Genomic DNA, 25647 nt, shown 5'->3' on the forward strand with positions numbered 1-25647 from the left:
GCATCTTTTGAGATGGACTTAATGAAGAAAATCCAGTTAATGAAGACAGAAGGCAGAAGTTCTGTCAGACCACTCCACATACTATGAATTCCCAATTTTTCTCACTCTTCACCTCCCTAGACCCAATAAACTACCCTCTCCTAGAAACTACACCCTATGACACTGCACTACTCTCACCTCCTACCTGCTTGTCTGCTCCCTTTCTAGCTCCTTCCTCCACTGTCTATCCCTGAAATTCAATCATTCCTGTCTTCCTCGCTTCTCCCTCTCTTCCTCCCTCCCTCTCTGTGTGACCGTCTCTTTCTCTCTGTGTATGTATAAACACACACACAAACACAGAGTTTCCTCCTCAAAGATCTTATCCATCCCCACAACCTCAACTTTCAACTCTATACTGAGAACTTCTAAATGTCTCTGGCTAAATCTTACTCTGTGGCCCACAGACCAGGACTTCATTTGCAGTGCATGCTTGTGAAAATGCAAATTCTCAGATCCCACCCTAGACCTACAGAATCAACTCCCCTAATTATTCTTAAGCAATGGCTCTTCTAATAAATGTCCAATAATTCATACCTATTACTTCACTCTAATTGCATGTTATGTGATGTCAGGAATTTGAGAGACTTCATGCCTGTTGATTGCAACATGACAGTAAAAAAAGACCTGGGCTCTAAGAAGGAAGTTTGATTTAAGAATAACAGAAACTATATAATACCAGGGACAAGACTCTAATGGAATTGGTAAGATTTCTTAGACCTCTGTAACTGTTCCATATTTACTATTTTGTTTTCCCCTGCCTCCCAATGGTGATTTAAGATTCAAATCATTCAAATGTTAAAGAATCTCTGAGATCACTTCACTTAATCGAGAAGAAGAAGTAAACTGGAAAAGCCAGTGTCTTACTCCATTGTCAGGATAAAATTGAAGGTGGTATTTTTAAAAAGAATAGGAAACTAGGAAGATGTCTGGAGTTCTAAAATAGAGAGAGCCAAGCCAAAAAAGTGATCAGGAGGCTCACCAGTCACAAGTCTTCATTCACTTACATCACCCTATCTTGCATTAAAATTTGAGCACTTGTCCTACCTGTGTCTCTAGAGTGTGAGTTACCTGAGGCTTTTACACTTCTCTTGTCATCTACCTACTATCTTGCAAAACCCAAAACCTTGCCCAAAGAAATCTAATATTGAAGAGTTTGCAACATAATTCTAGCTGAATTCCTGTACCATTATCTCCAATCTCAAATAAGTAAGATCCAGATTGATGAGGTTTTTTGGTACCACCTGGAAGGAATTAATATATCAAAGCTTTAAATAAACACTAGTCATCTTTAGCAATACAAAATTACGATAACACTTCTGACCACAGCACAGTTTCTCCACTCCTTAGAAAATGTAAGAAGCACAGCTTTACATTAAGACCAGATGTTTCAGCTGCTTCTAAAGTTTCCCTATCTTCTCATTTCTTATCATCTCAAACACATGCTTCCCCCTTCAATACGTGAAATGAGGTTGAACTGCTACTTGGGGTAGAGGATGGTTGCAAGCACTGCCCTAGTTGACGGCCAAACCCTTAGTCCAACTCCTTCCCCACCTGATTTCTGTCTCCCAGCCAGTCTCTTCAGTCCCTGAGGTGGACTCTTCTCTGGAGCTCACTCTGTTCTCTCATAAAACAATGCTCAAGTGTCTGCAGGGTTAAAATACTTCAAAAATGATTTTATTAAAACTACAAACCAAAGAAACTTCAGAAAGAGGTGTAATCCCACACCTTTCTATATGCACCAATAAAGATAAATTAATAAAACTCTTCATAGCATGCAGTGACCAATATTTGAATATTTTCTATATACCTCCCCACTAGGTGCCTGGGGACATCCAGAACATTCCCTAATGTTGCCCCCCTACCTCTTATCCTCCTCAGTCAGCTTTCTCCCTGTAGTCAGACTATTGACTCAAATTTACTCACTATCTCTGCCTTCCCTTTTTTTTTTTTTTTTGGTTTTCAAAATACAAGGGCAAAGTATAGATTCCGATATTAATTAATGGTATCACTCTGACTTGAAATGTCTGAAAGTCTGTTCTTCACCTGTAAAAAGCAACGACAGATGATGGGTTTCTCCACGGAGGATTAGGCCTGGGTTCTCAAGATGCTACAACGAAGGACTACAACTCCTACACCCTATATCTTGACGTGAGTTGACAGAGGCAGCATTCCCTGTCACTATGAAGCCCCACCCAGCCAGCTATGCAATACAACACTAGGTGCTGCGTCCTGGACGTCTATCGTCTAGGAGGGGTTAACACTACGTCTGTCGGAAAATGGCTCTTCCTCCAAACCCCTACACCAGACCATCTAATAACATTACCAGTTCTTTCTATTTCAGGATAGAGACAAGCTTGAACTCGTCACGGCTAATAAATGACAGTCATTATACACCGGAGACTTGGCCGGCAAGAATGTGGGTGATGACTAACTTTATTCTGTGGCTTCCTTTCTGATCAATCCATACGACTCCCGCTCCCCAGAGCCACCGTAAGGGGTGAAGCCCCACATCCTCCTGAACGCGGTAGGGAAGGACTCGGGGGGACAAAAGCAACTAGCCTACACGGACTTACAGAGGCCAGTCGTTGTGGAGTCTGAGGCAACTCCGTGCTGACTTCCATCCTCTCTGCGTCCCCAGCCTCCTCTTCCGCCATCTTGAGGAAAACTGACACCCGCAGATCCACACGCCCCGCCGGAGGCGCGTGGGACCCTGTGGCCGGTCCCAGAGACGAAGGGCGACAGTTTTACGACGGCCCCTGAAGTCGGGTTTGACGCAGAATCAAACAGCGGTTTCCGGTCCGCTTCCGGAAGCAGGCGTCACGGCCGGTGCGGCTGTTTCTTCCACTTGTTTTTTAGTCACAGTGCTTGGTGGCCGAGTGGTTGTATAGCTGGTTTCGGTGCTGGGAACTGTTGCATCTACGAGGTGAAAAACAAGTTCAGCGTCCATTATGAAAGGAAGAAAACTGTCGGGGCTAAGTGAGAACCTGCTCTGAGTCTCTTTCTGGTCGGGCGGTTGTTGGGTGTGTTTTGCCTTCCTAAGTACCTGCATTGGTTCCCCAGAGCCAACAAAATGAAAAAATACTCAAATATAAGCTCTCTTTAAGAGCGTAGCTTGTGGGAACTTGCACATGCGCGCAAGAAAGCTTGGGCCCCAGCAGCTCTTGGGAGAGGTGGTGAAGAAGTAACGAGAAATGGGAAACCTAGTCATTCAGCGGCAGAGGAAAGACGAAATAAACGTGGTACATCTGCATTATGGAACATCGTGTAGCTCTTAAAGAGAACAAAATAGCTCTGTGTGAAAAGATAAAGATAAATTAAGTGGGAGGAAAATGCAATCAAGTTGCCACAAACTATGGTTTGGCACTTACCTACCTTTTAAATGCGAAAGTAACAGTCTTGAAAGGGAACAGAGCAAACTATTAATAGTTAGCTCTGAGGAACAGGAGAGGAGGGAGGTGGTCTAGAGCTACTTTACCTTCTGTATTGTTGTAAATTGTTTACAAAAGAAGTAATTTTAAAACGTATTTTTTAATAAAAGGAAAAAAGCTAACGTTCTGGAAAGAGTTAATAGTAGTTAACTATTTGGGGAAAGATTAAGTTAGGTCTTTACCTCAAATAGTATATAAAAATAATGAATTGAGGCATTAACTGCTTTAAAAAAGTAAAGGAATAAGTAAATGTATTTGTATAATATTGGGGTGGAGAAGGCTTTTTAAAGCATGACAGAAAAGGCAGAAAATATAAAATATAGAAAATATTAAATGTCAGAAATATAGACAGATAATATAAAAAGACTGATAGGTAATTTCATCAAAATTAAAAACTTACATATAAAAATAAGTTACACAAAGTTAAAAAGTAAACAAAAACTGGGTAGAAATTTCTGTAACACTCACTCATGACAGACCAAAGGATAAAATCCCAAAGAAGACTCTTCCGATTTTAAAAATGGACAAAATACATAAATACGCACCAATTTGGGGGACTTCCCTGGTGGCACAGTAGTTAAGAATCCTCCTGCCAATGCATTGACACGGGTTTGAGCCCTGGTCTTGGATGATCCCACATGCCGCGGAGCAACTAAGCCCGTGAGCCACAACTACTGAAGCCTGCGTGCCTAGAGCCCATGCTCCACAACAAGAGAAGCCACCACAATGAGAAGGCTGCGCATCGCAACGAACAGTAGCCCCCGCTAACCACAACTAGAGAAAGCCCACGCTCAGCAACAAAGACCCAACACAGCCAAAAATAAATAAATAAATAAATTTATTAAAAAACAAAATACTCATCATTTTTTATAAATATATGAAAAAAACCTAACTAGTAAGCAAATAAGTGCAAATTAAAGAAAAATGGATTCCATTTATTGCCTGTAAATTTGGTGAGGTTTTTTTGTTTGTTTTCTTAAAGATAATCACCGTTGTTGATAAGCTGGAAGGATACTCATATATTGTTATGTAAAATGCAAGTGTAAATTGGTAAACCTGCAGGAAAGCAATGTGGCAACCTTCCGGATCCTTTTTTTTTTTTTTTTAATGCATACACTTTGGCCTAGCAATTCCATTTTTAAGACTGTATCCTAGAGAAATAATTCAGGGTGCAAGTGAAGTTTTAACTACATCATTACTGGCAATGGAGAAAAATTAGAAACAACTCAAATGCCCGCAGTAAAGGACACTGGCTAAATAAACTGTGGTCACACATACAGTGTAGTACTCTGTAGCCTTTAAAAAATATTTTAGAACATTGGTTCTTAAAGTGTGGCCCACAGACCCCATGAGAGTTCCCAAGATTCGGAAAGTTCGTGAGGTAAAAACTTTTTATGGTAATGGCAAAGAAGTTACGTGTCTTTTTAAACAACCATGTTGGTATTTGTAATTACTGCTGCAGAGGCAATGGTGGATGAAACTGCTGGCTGCAACACAAAATAAAGGCAGTGGCACCAAAAATAACTAGGCACCAAAGTCACTGGTAATTTCTTCACCACCATTCCCTTGCACTTGAAAAAGTCAGGGGGCCGGGGCGGGGGGGGGGGGCTGTTTCTCTTAACAATGTTCTTGATGAAACAGTAAAAATTATTAATTTTATTAAATCTCAACCTGTGAGTCTTTTAAATATTCTGTATGATGAAATGGGAAGCACACATAAAACTTTTCTGCTGTATCCAAAGTATGATTGTTGACTTGAAGAGAAACATTTCTGTGATGGAGTTGCTAGCTGAACCAGCCACCATTTTCATGGAACACCATATTTACTTAAAACAACTGACAGATATTCTAGGGTTATGAGATTCTGGAGCAAGTAAAAGATAGAATGAGAAGGCAGGCATTTTCTCAAATATGAACAAATAAGCCATTCTCATCAAGGAAAACAACAGTTTTTGTCTACAATAAAATTCAAGCTTTCAAGTGAATGTTTTGTGGAGAACTTGTATCTGCCACTGTGAGTTTGACAAAGTCCCAGTGAATTTGGTAGGATATTAAAACATGTGGTTTTGGGGGGTATTGTGTAATGAAAAGTATTGACATTTGGAAGATCTGTATAAGTCAATGAACCAATATTTTCCAAATGACAAATGCAGGATGTTATGAAATCCAGCATGGGTAAAAGATCTGTTCACATTGCTAAATAGACCAGTAGAATTTAATGTTATGGAGTACAAAAATTTCAGATTCCGTATTGAATTGATCTTTAAGATTTTACTATTGGCCCAGTTCTGATGTAAATTCAAAGAATAATATCCACAGTTATCTGAAAACACTTAAAATACTCCCTTTTCCAACTAGGTATCTGTGTGAGGCCAGAGTTTCTTCATATACTTGAACCAAAACAACATATCACAGTAGATGGAATGAAGAAAGAGACGCGAGGGCTTTCCTGGTGGCGCAGTGGTTGAGAGTCCGCCTGCAGATGCAGGGGACGCGGGTTCGTGCCCCGGTCTGGGAAGATCCCATATGCCGCGTAGCGGCTGGGCCTGTGAGCCATGGCGGCTGAGCCTGCGCGTCTGGAGCCTGTGCTCCGCAATGGGAGAGGCCACAACAGTGAGAGGCCCACATACCGCAAAAAAAAAAAAAAAAAAGAAAGAAAGAGACACGAGAACCCAGCTGTCTTCTGTTAAAGAAATTTGCAAAAATGTAAAACATTGCCACACTTTTTGTTTGTTTTGGATAATCTATTTTTCACTTACAATTTTATTTATTTTAACATGTATTGGGTTGGTAATTGTTATTTTAGACAAATTGATATTTTTAAATTTTCCTCCGTTTTAGTTTCTAATACAATAAATATAATAGATATAACCCACATAAACAGAAGAACTTGGAGTTCCCTAATTTTTTTTTCTTTTTAAAAATTTATTTATTTATTTATTTGGCTGCGTCGGGTCTTAGTTGCAGCATGTGGGATCTTTTGTTGTGGCGCACAGGCTCTTCGTTGTGGCACTCAGGCTCCAGAACACCGGCTCAGTAGTTACAGCACGCAGGCTCCAGACAGCGTGGGCTCAGTAGTTGTGGCACCCGGACTTAGTTGCCCCTGTGGCATGTGGGATCTTAGTTCCCCCCATGGCGTGTGGGATCTTAGTTCCCTGACTAGGGATCAAACCCACGTCTCCTGCATTGGAAGGCAGATTCTTAACCACTGGACCACCAGGGAAGTCCCAAGAAAAATGGCTTTAATCTTTGCCTGGCAAAGGGGAAAACACAGCAGGCTAGCACCTCAAGAATCAAGTTCCCTAATTTTTAAGAGTGTAAAAGGACCTTGGACTTCCCTGGCGGTCCAGTGGTTAAGACTCTGCAGTTCCACTGCAGGGGGCATAGGTTCAATCCCTTGTTGGGGAACTAAGATCTGGCACACTACGTGGCTCAGCTTAAAAAAAAAAAAAAAAGGTATAAAAGGATCTCGAGACGACAATTTGAGAACTACTATCGTAGAGGCATTCTTATTGACTTAGGAAGATTTTTTTTTCAGTATTTATTTATTTATTTGGCTGTGCCAGGTCTCAGTTGCGGCAGGCAGGCTCCTTAGTTGTGGCATGCGAACTCTTAGTTGCGGCATGCATGTGGGATCTAGTTCTCTGACCAGGGATCAAACCCGGGCCCCCTGCATTGGGAGCACATCTTAACCACCGCACCACCAGGGAAGTCCCAGAAACTTTTATTTTCTACTTTGTGTATTTTCTAGTTTTTCTTACAATTAATATTTCTTACTTGTTTAAAAAATATTTTAATCTACCTCTTTTTTAAGATAGAAAAAATACTGAATACCCAGCTAGATAGATAGTAGATGGATACCCAATCTATCCAGATCAAAAAGCTTCCTTGATAATGTCTTTCCTGATCTAGCCAGTTGTGGTGGATCTTTCCCTCCCCTTGGAGGAACTAGTAGCTATACAGCTCTAATATGTTAGTTCCTTAAGTGCAGGAACCAAGACACGTACATAGAAATGTCAACTACTGCGTGAAAGGTTTTAGTTGCATGTTAAAGTATGTTAAAATAACTCTCAAAACAATCCCATGATGTTGTTCTCATTATCACCATTGTACAGACAAGGAAATTAAAGTTTGAACAAGTGAGGTTGCTTGTTCAAACCTGCAATTACTAAGTAATAAAACCTGTATTCAAAACCTAGTTCTGACTAGCTTCAAAATTTGTGCCTTTAGCCACTGCACTCTCCTACCTCCTATTTTTTTTAAAAAAGAAACTTAAGTCTCTTTTACCATTTTATATAATATAAATGTCTTCATCAGGTATCTGGCAAACATTTAACATCCTAGCACATTTATATTAGACATTTTACAGGGCATGAACCAGATAAAATAGATACAAACTTATGATTTATCATTGCTCTTTTCTTATCTAGACCAAGGTGTGGTTTGGCCTAGTTTAGAATAAGATTATTAATTTCTTTGATTCTTATGCAAAGACACACTTTTTTCAATTAACATCAGTTCACAGTAACTTTTGTGAGTAAGTAAGCTACAAGGTCATTTTTCAGGTGCCATTTTACTGTTTGACACGTTAACAACTGACACTTTCTGGATGCCCCAGGATGACACAGTCAGTTGGGACAGCCATGCTCAGAACTGTTTTCCTTAGAATACTCATATATGGGTTATGCTGTAGGCTTTCAACCCTGGTTACACATTAGGATCACCTGGGATCTTTTTAAAACTTCCAATGCCAGGCCTCATTCTAGTGATTCTGATTTAATTAGAAAGGGGTGAGACCTGAATTTTCATTTTTTTAAACCTCCCCCACGTGATCCTAATGAGCAATCAGAGTTAAGAACCCCTGGGTGATTCCATTTTAACTGATCTCATTCGCTGGGATTATTTTCGTATATAGGATGATAGTAGGGCCTACATAATTCCTCCTGCCTGGTACAAACCCTTGATATTCCTCATCGAGATTAGGTAAGAGCAGCCTTCCTAGTTGGTCTCCTTATTTCCTCTCTCTTGCTCATATCATCCTCTGTCCTCCTGCCAGAATTATTAAGAATAAATCTGATCATGTGACTCTTACCTAAATGTATTAGACAACTGCTCTAGGATAAAACTTAACCCTTAAGCATGGCATTCAAAGCCCTTCTCAACCTAGCTTGAAATGATTTTTGCTAGTCTTATCTCCCTTGCCACCCCTCTTCTTAAACTATCCACACTGTGTTTTCCACACACCATGCCATCTCATAGTTCTGTGCTTTCACATAGGTTAGTCCCTTGGCCTAGAGTGCCCACCTCCTTCACCACAACTCTTTCTATAAAGAGATGTTGACTGCTTCTTTAGGGATCAGCTTATATATGACTCCCTCTGAGTTTTCTGATTCTCTCATTCTCCAACAGGTGGAATTGTTCTGTGTTTTCATGGCACTTTAAATGCCTCTGGCCCTGTACTTATCATGTGATGGAGTTATTTCAATGCCTGTTAACCCTACTAGGCTGTGAGCTTCTTGAGAGCAGGAAGTCTGTCTCAGCTTTGTATACATAGCACAGAGTGGCTGCCTGCCATATCATGGACGCTTAAAATTTATGGAAAAAACTCAGAAAAGACTAAAATACTACACGATACAAATTATTGTATTTGAAATTTATAAATGGTTCTTAAAATACAATCTTAAAAAATCAACTCACAAAATATTCATTGGTCCCACAATAATTTAGAAATCCAGGTTAGAAACTAGCACTTATATTTATTTCATAATCAGAGGCTTCTTTCTAGGGATCTTAGAGTTTTCAACCTGAGGCCTTCTTAAAATGCAAGTTATATTTGAGGAGGATAACTTCCTATCAGATTACCTTGTAGTAGGGATTAGTTTAACAGATGCCTGAAATCCAAGTTCTATGAATTGTACATGGTGTTAGAGGTTGGGTTTCAAATGAAACTGACTGAAGCAGAGTTTAGCATACAGGTTTATTAGGGAGATTTCTTGGGATCAATACCTGTAGGAAGGGGAAAGAATGGGAAAGAAACATCACTAGGCTGAGGGAGAAGCTGAGCTGCAATGCAGTCTGAATGAAGGACTCAGCCAACTCCCTGGGGATTTCTGAAGCTGGACTCGCTCTTCAGAATTGGGACCAGGGTGGCTAGGCCTTTATATCCTCACATTGATCAGTCCTTAGATGTGGCAGCCATGGCAAGAGGGGTCACCTTGAACAAGGCAGGCCTCTTCAGCAGAGGCAATTATTCCCTTCCAGCTGAGGCAATGCAGCCAGCAGCACTGCCAGCAGCTAGGGAAGTAAGTCCTTCATTCCTGAAGGGGGATTTGGGCTGCACATCATGGTTTCCAACACAGATAGGAATGGTGAGAAACAAAGGGCTGGAAAAAGGCAGCTAAAAAAGCCCAAAGACAAATCTTATCTTCTTCAGTTTAGCCTATGCTCTTGTGAGGCTGTGTGACACGTGGAGACTATGGAACTCCGAATGCCAGCGATTTGAATCCTGATTTCACCACTTCCTACCTGCAAAGAATTAGGTAAGTCTCATAGAGTCTCTCAGCCTCAATTTTCTCATCTATAACTGTGATGAAAAAATTTCCCTGATTAGGTAGTTGCAATAATTAAACAAGAAAACATATGTGAAACTACTTTGTCGATTATCAAGTGCCATACAAATACATGGTGTTGTTACAAATATTTGATTTATTGATTAAGTTAACTAGTTCAAAAACTAAGTATCTGTTTAAGTTCTCTGTTCAAAAACTAGCAGGTAGCAGAGAGGGAGTACAACTCTTTTGTATTGTTTCCTCTTTAGCTCTTGCTCGGTATGCTCCATTGATCCAAGAGGCTGCCAAGATGCCTACCTTAAAATTTCTTTTACTTTTTAAAAAATTTTATTTATTTATTTTTTGCTGCATTGGGTCTTAGTTGCTGTGTGCAGGCTTTTCTAGTTGTGGCGAGCAGGAGCTAGTCTTAGTTGTGGTGCGCGGGCTTCTCATTGTGCTGGCTTCTCTTGTTGCAGAGCACGGGCTCTAGGTGCATGGGCTTCAGTATTTGTTTCACGCGGGCTCAGTAGTTGTGGCTCACGGGCTCTAGTGCGCAGGCTCAGTAGTTGTGGCACAGAGGCTTAGTTGCTCTGCAGCATGTGGGATCTTCCCGGACCAGGCCCGTGTCCCCTGCGGATTCTTAACCACTGTGCCACTGTAGGCGGATTCTTAACCACTGTGCCACCAGGGAAGCCCTACTATTTTTTTTTAACTTTTTAAAAACCATATTTCAATGCAATAACTTCCTTACCTAACAATGTATGTGGATTTGGTAGTATTGTCTTGGGCCAGAGAAACTGTAATTGAATTATATGTGAGCTATTTCTATATTAACATGTTCCAAGGATATAATTTATGGCCTTTATACATGAAGCTCTAAAGGTGGGGACTGATGATCTCAGAACAGAAGGCAGCTCAGGAACTCAGGAGGAGAATGGCAGAGGATGGAGATACAGAGGAGCTTAAGCTTTTGAGAGATGTGGGGAATGACAAAGCTGAGCTGCTGCTGATTGAAAGGGCTTAGGCAGTGAGCCCATGAGAAAATCCATTAACCCCAAATGTATTATCTCATTTACTCCTTAAAACAGTTTTGTGAAGCAAAGACTGCTATAGTCCTCATTTTAGAGGTAAGATAACAGTGGGTCAAAGAGGTTACAAGATTTGCCTAGTCACACAGCTAAAAAGTGACAGAGCTGGCTTCAACACAGATACGTCTGAGGTTCTTAGCCGCAATAGTATATTGCCTGAAAAGTGTGGTTTCAGCCTGAAACCAACGGGTACTCCTGGAGAAGAGATAATGACAAAGGGAGGGTAGTAGAAGTGGGAAAATAAGTCTATGAATAAAGTAATAAAAGAAAGAATAGTGACCTAAAAAGACCTGGCTAGGTGGGGATAATCATGTGGATAAAAAACCAGGGAGACCCAAAAAAGGCTGCGTGGGATTGAATGGATGTGCTATCTTTACCTAAAATTTCCAAAACTGCCTTATTGTTTCATTAAGGCCAAAACTGAAGGTAGAGAGTGAAAAAGAGGAGAACACAATAATTGTGACTTTGGGGGAAGAAAAAAGAAGAAAGGGAGAATTGAGTGAAAGAAATGGAGACAAGGCATGAAGAAGGCAAGGACTTGTGACCTCTGTGGAAGGGCAAGTGGAGTTGGGTTATAGAAGAGTCTAATGACCTTCCAGGCACGAGACAAAATAAGAAGAAGGGGAAATGAGCAGACAAGAGTGAAAGGAAAAAGGGGATGAAGGAAAATTAGTGGAAACAGAGAAGATAAGCTCTTAACATGATGAGGAAGAAAAAAGGAATATTACATTAATTTATTTTCAGAGTGATAAAAGGGTGACAGAATTGAGTAAATTTACTGAAAGGTCCTGTTCTTGTCATAAATACACACATACATACACTTTTTGTCACAATAATAAAAAGGCAGCAAAACTAAAACAAATTAAGTGACATAGTTTAACAATCCCAGGAACTACTTTAACCAGAACCTATAGTAATCATAAAGGCAAGGATATTGTAATAATTTATCTTACACCATGTCACTTAAGTTATACAAGCTTTTCCTAGGCATCCAATTTCCCAAGAAAACAACATATATGAAAATCTTTCTTTGAGAGTACAAAGATGCTTTAAAATTAAAGATAATTTGTCTTGAATGTAATGCTCTCATTCCATATCTTATTAACGTATATCAGGGTTGTTTTGTCGGATTTTTTTTTTGTTATTGTATTTGTATTAGTTGGCTATGTCAAAATTTTCAGTAACTATTAAGGGTAAACTGTTAAGTTTATGTGTGTGTGTGTGTGTGTTGTTGTTGTTGTTTTTCTATTTTCACTGTACATTTTTCCTGAATGGATCTTGTAGTGTTTGAATAATTAGGTCCCAAAATATTGCATTTCAGATATGGGCTTTATGTTTTGAAGTTCAAAATAATTTATCTTTGAATATAACCACCTGCATGTAATGAAAGATACTTTTTTGTTCATAGAGATTCACAGTAATTTGATGAGATAAAGGGATCTAAGGCAATAATCTGCTAATAGCTTTTACTAGTAGTCAGCAAACTATGGTTGTCCCAGTGCTTGTTTGTATCACTCTGACCTAAGAATGGTTTTTACATTTTTAAGTGGTCATAAAAATCAAGAATAATAATATTTTGTGACATGTGAAAGTTATTTGAAATTAATATTTCAGTGTCCATAAAGTATTATTGGAACTTTGCCACTTGTCTCTGGCTACTTTCATGTTGCCACAGCAGAGCTGAGTACTTGCTACAGAGACCAGATGGCCCACAAAACCTGAAACATATATTATCTGGTCCTTTACAGAAAGTGTGTCTACCCCTGTCCTAGAAAATGATACAGCTCTGCTCCGAGTAGAAATTACATAGTTACACTGAGGTCAACCCTGAATACTGACTTAACCAAAATTGTGATACAACTGTTTTGGGAGGAGGGGTCTGGGTATGAATTAAGGTAGTCCTTGTGGTGGTTGTGAAAGAGGGTTTGTTCCTAGGTGGGAGTCAGTAGGATATCACTTAATCCTGAGAGCCCAAAACTATCATGATTGGCATGTCAAGAGAGATATGGAGGTTGATAAAAAAGAGTGAGCTCCAGAATTGAAAGTCTCCTCTGGAATTGTGAATGGGGAACACTTGGGACCCAACATTTTCTTGGTAGTAAATGCCACTTTCTTAGTCACAAATCTGTTGAAATATTGATTCCTTAAACTGAGAGCATGTATAATTTTGAGTAAAATAAAAATTATATTAGAAAATAGTGCCATGAAGGGAATCAGGATATAACACCCCAAAATATGCCATTTTAGCATAAGGATTATTTTGAGCTAAAGGCAATTCATAATCAACAGATATAGGAAGGGTTCTCTGCCTTTATCTCTCCAAAATCACGGCATATATTTCCTTTTGTGAAGGTGACATACATTTCCTCCCTCCCTCTCCTGGACCAGGACGAGGAGAGAGACCTTATCACCAGAGACAGAGCCAGCACCAAGATGAGCCTGCATAAACAAATCTTACTAAAAAAAAGTAGCCCCTTATCTTCTATTAGTTCCCCCATATATTTCCTAGTTACTTCCCCACAAATGATCTCCCTTGAAGCCCAAGCCCTTTCTTCGTTAAGAAAGGTATATAAATTCCCAAGCCTAATGGCTTCTGTGAGTTACCTCTTTTCTGTGAACTCCTATGCATGTAAAAAATATTAATAAACTTGTATTCCTTTTCTCCTGTCAATCTGTCTTTTTTCAGTTGAATTCACAGGCTCCCAAATACCAAACTTAAGAGGGTAAATGAAGTTTTCCTCCCCGTCCCTCCACACCAGGTGGCTTAGTCCCATTAACAGTATTCCTGACAGGAGAGCTCAGGTGTCTCTTCACATACCGCCAAAGCCTCGGTTGGGCAGGAAGGGCTATTATTATTTTTTAAATTTATTTATTTTATTTATTTATTTTTGGCTGTGTTGGGTCTTCGTTGTTGCACGCGGACCCTCTGTAGTTGCGGTGAGCGGGGGCCACTCTTCATTGCAGTGCGCGGGCTTCTCACCGTGGTGGCCTCTCTCGTTGTGGAGCACGGGCTCCAGGCACACGGGTCTCAGCAGTTGCAGCACGCGGGCTCACAGGCTCTAGAGCACAGGCTCAGCACTTGTGGCGCACGAGCCTCGTTGCCCTACGCATGTGGGATCTTCCCGGACCAGGGCTCGAACCCGTGTCTCCTGCATGGTCAGGCGGATTCTTAACCACTGCGCCACCAGGGAAGCCCAGGAAGGGCTATTATTTTTATCCAGAGCTCCCAACGTACCTAAATAGAGAAAATATGAAGAAGTTTGGCCTGTACTGCGTCCCCCCACGTCCTTGGTCTTCCCCTAGTCCTGGCTCTGTCCCTTCTGCCCTACTCAACTCCCAACTCCTTCCCTAAGTATTAGTGTTTAACCCCCAACAGTCCTTGGCGCCTGGGGAATTTGGCTTGAGGTCCTTTAATTTGGAACTCCACCTCTCTTTGGGCAGGCCACCCAGGACCACTCCCACCCCAGGCACCGACTTCAGACCCCATTGCTCGAACTCCGGCTCACCAGCGCTGGCTCCTCACACTCTGGTTTCCAATGCTCAGGGGATATCATCATATCATGGGTATGACACGGGTAACTGAAGTGACAAGGGAAAAAAACTTGGCGCTGTTTATCGTCCCCATGGAAACCTCAGCCTCCCACCACCGACTGGGCGGGGCTTTAAGGGGCGCGGCCAGCGGCAGAGGGGCGGGTTCCACTCGGAACGCCCCGCCCCGCCCCCATAACGTCACTGAAGGGCTGGAGCTTTTGCCAGGAAGCGCTTCCCTAGGAGGCAGAGCAAATTAGTTAATACTGCCTAGTGTCCCTCTTGTGGCTCAATCTCCTGATCACCGTGGGCAGGTCGTGTTGAATGAGGGCTGTCCCCTGGCTCCACATTCAGGGCTTCACTAGACTGTCAAGATTTGAACGTACCTAAAGGAGAATCATGGCCAGGTTCCAAATTCTTGGGTAATAAGATGAATTGTCCTAGATTATGGGAAAAATATATTTTGTGTTTTAAGAAAAGACTACTTCTGGGACTTCCCTGGTGGTCTAGTGGTTAGGACTGTGCGCTTCCACTGCAGGAGGCACGGGTTCGATCCGGATCCCTGATTCCGGAACAAAGATCCTGCATGCCACGCGGCGGGGTGCGGTGGGGGGAACCTGGGGGGATTCAGTAGAGGCCAAACTTCTTCATATTTTCTCTGTTCAGGTACGTTGGGAGCTCTGGATAAAAATAATAGCCCTCCCTTCCCAGCCGAGGCTTTGGAGATACGTGAAGAGACACCTGAGCTCTCCTGTCAGGAATACTGTTAATGGGACTAAGCCACCTGGTGTGGAGGGAGTGTGTGTGTGGGGGGGAGCAACTTCAGAAAGTTGGGAAAACAAAAAAATCATGTGCAGGCAGAACTTGAATAAATATAAAGGATGTAAAGCTAATATATATGTTTATGTATGTACAAATTAAGCATCTACATTGAATTGAACGTTTCCATTTGTAAAAATTGTCAAATTATTTTTACTATTCTAGTAAGATTATCCCAGCTTCCTGTTAGTCTGTAATTTACATGAGTGGTTATTCTTAGCCTTTTATTTGTCTTGTTCATTGACTAGAGTTCCTGGATTGTCTCAGTTGGGTCATCATGTTCCTTGTCAAGAAATATTTCCTTACTTTTTAACATTAGGGACTGTTTTTTTTCTTTCTTTCTTTTTTTTTTTTTTTCTTTTTGGCTGCACCTCGCAGCATGTGGGATCTTAGTTCCCAGACAAGGGATCAAACCCGTCCTCTGCAGTGGAAGCAGAGTCTTAACCACTGGACCACCAGGGAAGTCTGGGACCAGGCATGATTTCTTAAATGCCAGCAATTTGAATGTTGCAGGGTTGGAACACAGGTGTAAAAATGAAACATGTATGGAAGCAAATCCAGTATACCCTCTGCAAATTTGAAAAGGCATTTATTTACGTATGGTGAATGCTTAGTGGTTTGAATGATGATTGTTTGCTCTGGGGTGGAAAAGTTAGCCTATCTTCAGAGAGGGGGACTCGTCTTATCTCATGATCAGTTTAGAAAACAAAACAATATGAACCTAAGCTGAGTCTTGTGTGTTGTAGTTTCTTAGGACAGGGCGGAAAGTAAGCTCATCACACGAGATGAATTGTGCCAAAGCACAGCAGTAGAGGGCTGCCGCTCGCTCAGGCAAAACAGCGCCGTCTGTCTTGCTGTGGTAACTTTTATTAAAGCATTATCTAGATTTACACTTTAAGACTTGTTTTCTTAACATTTCAGAAGTGCCAAAGCAGCAACCTATGTTTTTATTAATTATACAAGCAATAATTGGCTTTCGTGAGCACCTGCCGTGCTTCGTCCTTGAGCGCAAGAACAGCATAAAGTTCCCACCATTATTTTGATTATACTGAAGTAGCACAAGGACATTTCCTTGCGTTCCCACCACTCTGGTTATACTGAGGACATCTCATGGATCAGTGCCCAAAGCACTCAATGCTTCTTTTGCAGGCCCCCGGTTTGCCGGGGGGGGGCGCTCGAAGCATTCAGAACTGTTCACAACTCTGGCTTATTCGCATGCCCCCGGTTTGCCGGGGGTGGGGGGGGGGGTGCTCAAAGCAATCAGGACTGTTTGCAGTTCTGGCTTATTCGCCAGCCTCCAGTTTTCGGGGGGGGGGGGGCTCATGGGTCACGTCTCCTTTCCATGTCCTCAGTTATCCCACTACATTGTGCTTACTAAAGGAAATATAAATTTTAAAGAAGAAGCAAAGAAAGAAAGAAAATTATAGAATGGTACCACTGTCCTCATTTTCTGATTCAGTTTCTTCGCAGCTTCTACTCCTGCTACCTGTCCCAAGAGTGCTGATTTCTGAGCTGAGAAAAGTGGGACGGGGGAGGGGGGGTGGCTATCTGTCCTCTCAGGGAGGCTGTGGACCATAGCAAACCGATTTGGGGGCAGATTCACTTGAAGAAAGAGGTTCCCATATTAAGCTAAGAAGCAGGGGTCATTGAGGTCAATAGGGTCAAAGGATGTGGAGAGGGTGGTCCACTGTAGTCTTTAGTCTTGGACTAAGATCATTCCCACAGCTGGGATCAACCCTCTGTTAGAATGAGGAAAGTCCTGAGAATGTGGAGAAGTAATCAGGGTTGGAGACATCAGCACCAATTTTGGAAGAATCAGTCCTCAGATCAGAAATTTCATTTCTGAGTTTGGCTTGGCTTGTCAGGGCTAGCTTCATTTTAGAGATAAGGATTTCCACACTCAGGGAATCATTTCTGGAGTGAAACTCAGATTGCTTGTTCAAATTGAGTCAGACATAGGTTAGGGGGCGTAAATAGACCTGGATCTTGGTTTTACTCTAAGCCCTGGATCTAAGCCCTGGATCATTTAGGGCACTCTGGTCAGAGGATGCTGGCACTGCAGGTGATGAAACACAAGAGCATTTCAGCCATAGTGGAGGGGAAAGGGTGTGGAAAAAGAGGATCAGACAAATAAAGAATTTGCCAAAGGTAACACAACTAGGAAGAAATAGAGTCAGGATGTGAATCAAGATCCATAAGACTCTAGGGAATGTGCTCTTCACTGAGGCTCCTGGGCATGGAGATGTGGAAGTGATTGGGAAGGAATGAGACTAAATGCTCAATGGAAAGAACTTTGTTAAGACATGCAGGAAATAGCTCAGTCTACCAGGAGAATAAAGTCTAGTTTGGAGGACTTCTCTGGTGGCGCAGTGGTTAGGAATCTGCCTGCTAAGGCAGGGGACACGGGTTCGAGCCCTGGTCCAGGAAGATCCCACATGCCGTGGAGCAATGAAGCCCATGAGCCACAACTACTGAGCCTGCACTCTGGAGCCCACAAAACACAACTACTGAGCCCTCATGCCACAACTACCGAAGCCCATGTACCTGGAGCCCGTGCTACGCAACAAGAGAAGCCACCACAATGAGAAGCCCTCACGCCGCAACTAGAGAAAGTCCGCGCGTAGCAAAGAAGACCCAACACAGCCAAAAATAAAATATAAATTTTTTTTAAAATCTAGTTTTTTGGAAGGAGTTATATGCCCTAGTTTGCAGACGACTACTTCAATCCTGGGGTTCAAGTGGTTTGGTGAACACATTAAATAGACATGAGCAAATTTCTTTGTCCAGGATCTGAGTAAATCCTAGGAAGAGGACCCACATGGGACCCATGATGGACCCACGATGGTTTGAGAACCTGTCGATGCAGCTTGCCAACCAACTATATATTCTATACAGGCATCTTTTCCCTTAAAATGTGGCAGTGTTCCAATAAAACTTTATGTGTGGTAGGACTTCCCGGATGGTCCAGTGGTAAAGAATCCACCTTCCAATTCAGGGGATGCGGGTTCAATCGCTAGTCAGGGAAGTAAGATCCCACGTGCCATGGGGCAACTAAGTTCATGTCAAAGCTACTGAGCCCGCACGCCTCAACTAGAGAGCCCGCGTGCAGCAAACTGCAGAGCCCATGTGCTCTGGAGCCTGCACACCAAAACTAGAGAGAAGCCCGCACGCCCCATTGAAGATCTTGTGCACCGCAATGGAAGATCCTGCCTGCCGCAACTAAGACATGATGCAACCAAAAATTAATTAATTAATTAATTTAATTTAATTTTAAAAACTTTCTATGTGGACACTGAAACTTGAAAAAATGGAGGTGAGCTGAGTATAAGCAATACATGGAGCACTGTATTACTAACAGTGATAAAAGGCAAAAGAAATCCCTAGGCACAGAGTGAAAGCAGATACCCAGACAACAGCTGTGCACCAGACATGGTGAAAAAACAGACCAGGTTAGAAATTAGAAAGCTCTGGGAGACGCTGCTTCTGAAAAATCAGACTGACACAATACTTGAAGTGTTTAAAAATGCCAAGTAGAAGTTCAGACAATTAGTGCTAAGAACTTGAAAAACAAAACATATAGAAAAACCAAGATAATTCATCACTGTAGGAAAAGGAGTTGTGTAAGATAAGAATAGTTGTCCTAGAGCAGGGGTTAGCAAAATGTGGCCCCCAATCCACCTGCTGCCTGTTTTTGTACAGCCTTCAGGCTAACAATAGTTTTTACATTTCAGATGGTTGAAAAATAAATCAAAAGAAGAATATTTCATAATATATGAAAAATACATGAACTTCAAATTTCAGTGTCCATATGTAAAGTTTTATTGGAACGCTGCCACTTCATTCATTTATGTATTGACTCTGGCTTCTTTTGGGTAGAGTTGAATAATTGCAAAAGAGACAATCTGGTCCATTAAACCTGAAACATTTACTATCAGGTCCTTTATAGAAAAAATTTGCTAACCCAAAACAAACAAAATTTTTTTTCTCTTTACGTGGTCATTGTTAACAACTCAGAAAATATGTATAAGCAAAGAGAAGAAAATATAAATAACCTATAATTTCATAAAATCTCACTATCCCAAGATAAGCATTATTGACAGTTTGCTATACATGTTTCCAGGCTTTTTTCTGTGTGTGTGTGTGTGTGTGTGTGTGTGTGTGTGTATGTGTGTAAAGTGACATTATACTGTACAGCTTTATAAAATACTCATTATGTTATTAACATATTTTCATAACATTAATATTTTTCTTCAAAATTGTTTTAAGATTATTGCATGTAATTCCTTTATATGGCTGTGACATTTTATTTTTAAGACTCTTATTGTGGAACATTTACTGTAGTTTGTTTCTAGTTTTCTCCTATTATAAATTTTGCTTTATTTTTAAATTTTTAAAATTATGTATTTATTTATATTTTGGCCACGCGACTTCCAGGGATCTTAGTTCCCTGACCAGGGGTTGATCCCTGCCCCCAGCAGTGAGAGTGCCAAGTTCTAACCACTGGACCACCAGGGAATTCCTAAATTTTGCTTTAATAAACATACTTACTGGTAAATTTCTATAAACATCCATATTTTTCCGTAGGATAAATTGTAAGTAGAAATACTTAGGATAAGTTGTAAGCTGAATGTACATTTTAATATTTTTTATACTTTGATGGATAAAGTATGAATTTATTATATTTTTATTAAATGTATCTCATAAGAATTTTGTGTTAAATATTTTATACTACTAAAGATTACATGTAACATGTGTACAAGTTAAAGAGTAACGGTAGAGGGCTTCCCAGGTGGCGCAGTGGTTTGGAGTCTGCCTGCCGATGCAGGGGACACGGGTTCATGCCCCAGTCTGGGAAGATCCCACATGCCGCGGAGTGGCTGGGCCCGTGAGCCATGGCCGCTGAGCCTGCGCGTCCGGAGCCTGTGCTCCGCAACAGCAGAGGCCACAACAGTGAGAGGCCCGCATACCGCAAAAAAAAAAAAAAAAGAATAACGGTAGAATGAATACCAGTGTATCAACCACCAGCTTAAGAAATAAAGGCTAATTTTTAAAAATATTTATTTATTTATTTGGCAGCACTGGGTCTCAGTTGCAGCACGTGGGATCTTTGTTGTGACATGTGGGCTCTTTAGTTGCAGCATGCGGGATCTTTCATTGCAGCATGCGATCTCTTAGTTGCAGGATGTAGGAGCTAGTTCCCTGACCAGAGATCGAGCCCGGGCCCCCTGCATTGGGAGCTCAGAGTGTTAGCCACTGGACCACCAGGGAAGTCCCAAAGGCTAATTTTTGAATATTAAAAATAAATAATAATAATGTGACCAAAATATTTTTCTGGTAGTATTTAGTTTTAATGACTGATTTTGGTGCTTTTTCTGACTTTTGATGAAGCCATTAGTCCTCTGCATTTTTTTTTTTAATTTAAAGCTTGTGGATTCATGCTTCATTGAAGGGATGGCAGAGTGGCATTTGTATCACAGGAAAGTGAAAGCTGACAATCTTATGATTGTTTGTAAATCTGTTTCATACATTTAAATAGATGTAAAGAATAGATTTGAAGTTAACCAAACTTGCCTTGATTGACTCATTCCAAAGTGGCTATCTGGTCATTGTCTCTTTTACTCAACCGTAAAATGACTTATGAATGGTGATCATTTTAATAGTGACCTAGGTTCAAGCCTCCTACCTCTATTTTTTTTTTAGTTTACTACTTATTCTTATTTTAGGAATTGTGGTAAAATATAAATAACACAAAATTTACTATTTTAATTTTTAAAGTGTACATTGTGTACATTTTTGTTGTCGACCCCAAGTCTGTGCACCTGACAAACGGTGATGCCAAACAAACAGAAATGTCAGAGTTCTGAGGAGAGAAAGGTTTATCGCAAGGGCCAAGCAAGAAGTAAAGGTGGCTCATACTCAAGAGACCTGAACTCCCTGATGGTCTTCAGAGAAGGGTTTTTAAAGGCAAATTTTGGGGGAAGGGCTGCAGGATGCATGAATTTCTTCTGATTGTTTGGTGGTGAGGTAACAGGGTGGTGTTTCAGGAATCACAATATTCAGTCTTCTGGTTTCAGCCAGTCTGGGCTCTATGTGCTCGTGCTTGGTATGTAGTCACCATCCTCCACCTAGGTGGGGGCCTTAGTTCCTGTAGAAGAGCTCAAAGATATGTATCAGATTGTTATCTATATCCCTTCAGGAGAAATGAGGACTGCTTTATCACCTCACTATTGTTTCTTGACTTCTTTTCCTTTGTTTCTTCATCCTCTCACTTCCCTAATTAGTAACGGTTTGAATATGCCCTTTGGAGCTCAGGGAAGGTCTAGGAAGGCCTGCAGGGACCTACTTAGTTTTAATCCCCCCTTTTCTTTGATACTCCTCAATCTTTTTTTCTTTTTTTTTCCTGTTACTTTATTTTTAATCTCTTTTAACATTTTTATTAGAGTATAATTGCTTTACAATGTTTTGTTAGTTTCTGCTGTATAACAAAGTGAATCAGCTATACATATACATATATCCACATATCTCCTCCCTCTTGCATCTCCCTCACAACCTGCGTATCCCACCCCTCTAGGTGGTCACAAAGCACAGAGCTGAACTCTCTGTTCTATGCAGCTGCTTCCTACTAGCTATGTATTTCACATTTGGTAGTGTATATATGTCCCTGCCACTCACTCACTTTGTCCCAGCTAATCCTTCCCCCTCCCTGTGTCCTCAAGTCCATTCTTTACGTCTGGGTCTTTATTGCTGTCCTGCCCCTAGATTCTTCAGAACCATTTAAATTTTTTTAGATTCCGTATATATGTGTTAGCGTATGGTATTTGTCTGTCTATTTCTGACTTACTTCACTCTGTATGACAGTCTCTAGGTCCACCCACCTCACTACAAATAACTCAATTTCATTTCTTTTTATGGCTGAGTAATATTCCATTGTATGTATGTGCCACATCTTTATCAATTCATCTGTCGATGGACACCTTGGTTGCTTCCATTTCCTGGCTATTGTAAATAGAGCTGCAATGAATATTGTAGTACATGACTCTTTTTGAATTATGGTTTTCTCAGGGTATATGCCCAGTAGTGGGATTGCTGGGTTGTATGGTAGTTCTATTTTTAGTTTTTTTTTTTTTTTTTTTTTTTTTTTTTTTTTAGTTTTAGTTTTTTAATGAAGCTCCATACTGTTCTCCATAGTGGCTGTATCAATTTACATTCCCACCAACAGTGAAAGAGGGTTCCCTTTTCTCCACATCCTCTCCAGCATTTATTGTTTGTAGATTTTCTGATGATGGCCATTCTGACCGGTGTGAGGTGATACTTCATTGTAGTTTTGATTTGAATTTCTCTGATAATTAGTGCTGTTGAGCATCTTTTCATGTGCCTATTGGCCATCTGTATGTCTTCTTTGCTGAAATGTTTATTTAGATCTTCTGCCCATTTTTTGATTGGGTTGTTTGTTTTTTTGATATTGAGCTGCATGAGTTGTTTGTATAATTTGGAGATTAATCCATTGTCTGTTGCTTCATTTGCAAATATTTTCTCCCATTCTGAGGGTTGCCTTTCATCTTGTTTATGATTTCCCTTGTGCTGTAAAATCTTTTAAGTTTCACTGGGTCCCATTTGTTTATTTTTGTTTTTATTTCCATTTCTCTAGGAGGTGGGCCAAAAAGGATCTTGCTGTGATTTATGTCATAGTGTGTTCTGCCTACGTTTTCTCCTAAGCATTTTATATTGTCTGGCCTTAACATTTAGGTCTTTAATCCATTTTGAGTTATTTTTGTGTATGGTGTTAGGGAGTGTTCTAATTTCATTCTTTTAAATGTAACTGTCCAGTTTTCTCAGCACCACTTATTGAAGAGACTGTCTTTTTTCCATTGTATATTCTTGCCTCCTTTATCAAAGATAAGGTGACCATATGTGCGTGGGTTTATCTCTGGGCTTTCTATCCTGTTCCATTGATCTATATTTCTGTTTTTGTGCCAGTTCCATATTGTCTTGATTACTGTAGCTTTGTAGTATAGTCTGAAGTCAGGGAGCCTGATTCCTCCAGCTCCATTTTTCTTTCTCAAGATTGCTTTGACTATTCGGGGTCTTTTGTGTTTCCATACAAATTGTGAAATGTTTTGTTCTAGTTCTGTGAAAAATGCCATTGGTGTCTATGCCAATAGATTGCTTTGGGTAGTATAGTAATTTTCACAATGTTGATTCTTCCAATTGAAGTACATGATATATCTTTCCATCTGTTTTTGTATCATCTTTAATTTCTTTCATCAGTGTCTTATAGTTTTCTGCATACAGGTATTTTGTCTCCCTAGGTAGGTTTATTCCTAGGTACTGTATCTTTTTGTTGCAATGATAAATGGGAGTATTTCCTTAATTTCTCTTTCAGATTTTTCATCATTAGTGTAAAGGAATACAAGAGATTTCTGTGCATTAATTTTGTATCCTGCAACTTTACCAAATTCATTGATTAGCTCTAGTAGTTTTCTGGTGGCGTCTTTAGGATTCTCTATCTATGGTATCATGTCATCTGCAAACAGTGACAATTTTACTTCTTCTTTTCCATTTTGTATCCTTTTATTTCTTTTTCTTCTCTGATTACTGTGGCTAGGACTTCCAAATCTATGTTGAATAATGGTGGCAAGAGTGGACATCCTCATCTTGTTCCTGATCTTAAAGGAAATGCTTTCAGTTTTTCACCATTGAGAGTGATGTTTGCTGTGGGTTTCTCATATATGGCCTTTATTATGTTGAGGAAAGTACCCTCCATGCCTACTTTCTGGAGGGTTTTTATCATAAATGGGTGTTTAATTTAATCAAAAGCTTTTTCTGCATCTATTGAGATGATCATATGGTTTTTATTCTTCAGTTTGTTAATATGGTGTATCACATTGAATGATTTAAATATATTGAAGAATCCTTGCATTCCTGGGATAAACTCCACTTGATAATGGCCTATGATCCTTTTAATGTGCTATTGGATTCTGTTTGCTAGTATTTTGCTGGGATTTTTGCATCTATGTTCATCAGTGATATTGGCCTGTAGTTTTCTTTCTTTGTGACATCTTTGTCTGGTTTTGGTATCAGGGTGATGGTGGCCTCATAGAATGAGTTTGGGAGTGTTCCTCCCTCTGCTATTTTGGAAGAGTTTGAGAAGAATAGGTGTTAGCTCTTCTCTAAATGTTTGATAGAATTCGCCTGTGAAGCCATCTGGTCCTGGGTTTTTGATTATTGGAAGATTTTTAATCACAGTCTCAATTTCAGTGCTTGCGATTGGTCTGTTTTTATTTTCTATTTCTTCCTAGTTCAGTCTCAGAAGGTTGTGCTTTTCTAAGAATTTGTCCATTTCTTCCAGGTTGTCCATTTTATTGGCATATAGTTGCTTGTAGTAATCTCTTATGATCCTTTGTATTTCTGCAGTGTCAGTTGTTACTTTTCCTTTTTCATTTCTAATTCTGTTGATCTGAGCCGTCTCCCTTTTTTTCCTGATGAGTCTGGCTAATGGTTTATCAATTTTGTTTATCTTCTGAAAAAGTCAGCTTTTATTTTATTTTATTTATTTTTTTTTTTGTGGTACGCGGGCCTCTCACTGTTGTGGCCTCTCCCGTTGTGGAGCACAGGCTCCGGACGTGCAGGCTCAGTAGCCATGGCTCACAGGCCCAGCCGCTCTGCGGCATGTGGGATCTTCCCGGACCGGTGCACAAACCCGTGTCCCCTGCATCAGCAGGTGGACTCTCAACCACTGCGCCACCAGGGAAGCCCCCAAACCAGCTTTTAGTTTTATTGATCCTTGCTATCGTTTCCTTCATTTCTTTCTGATCTGATCTTTATAATTTCTTTCCTTCTGCTAACTTTGGGGTTTTCTTGTTCTTCTTTCTCTAATTGCTTTAGGTGTAAGGTTAGGTTGTCTATTTGAGATGTTTCTTGTTTCTTGAGGTAGGATTGTATTGCTGTAAACTTCCCTCTTAGAACTGTTTTTGCTGCATCCCATAGGTTTTGAAGTGTCGTGTTTTCAGTGTCATTTGTTTCTAGGTATTTTTTGGTTTCCTCTTTGATTTCTTCAGTGATCTCTTGGTTATTTAGCAGTGTTGTTTAGCCTCCATGTGTTTGTATTTTTTACAGATTTTTTTCTTGTAATTGATATCTAGTTTCATGGCATTGTAGTCAGAAAAGATACCTGATACAATTTCAGTTTTCTTAAAT

General features: G+C 40.5%; 1 protein-coding gene across 2 annotated transcripts in view; it reads right to left on the bottom strand.

The window, feature by feature from the left end:
- UBR1 (ubiquitin protein ligase E3 component n-recognin 1) overlaps window positions 1-2760 on the bottom strand; it is a 167520-nt gene extending 164760 nt beyond the window's left edge. For both annotated transcript variants that reach the window (XM_082647339.1, XM_082647338.1), the window contains exon 1: window positions 2613-2760. In XM_082647339.1, coding sequence (XP_082503465.1) covers window positions 2613-2693 — 81 coding nt within the window. In that variant the 5' untranslated portion in view covers window positions 2694-2760. The remainder of the gene's footprint in view (window positions 1-2612) is intronic.
- Window positions 2761-25647: the final 22887 nt, after the last annotated feature.

Source organism: Grampus griseus (assembly GCF_964374135.1).
Source record: "Grampus griseus genome assembly, chromosome: 2".
NCBI classification, from domain to species: Eukaryota; Metazoa; Chordata; class Mammalia; order Artiodactyla; family Delphinidae; genus Grampus; species Grampus griseus.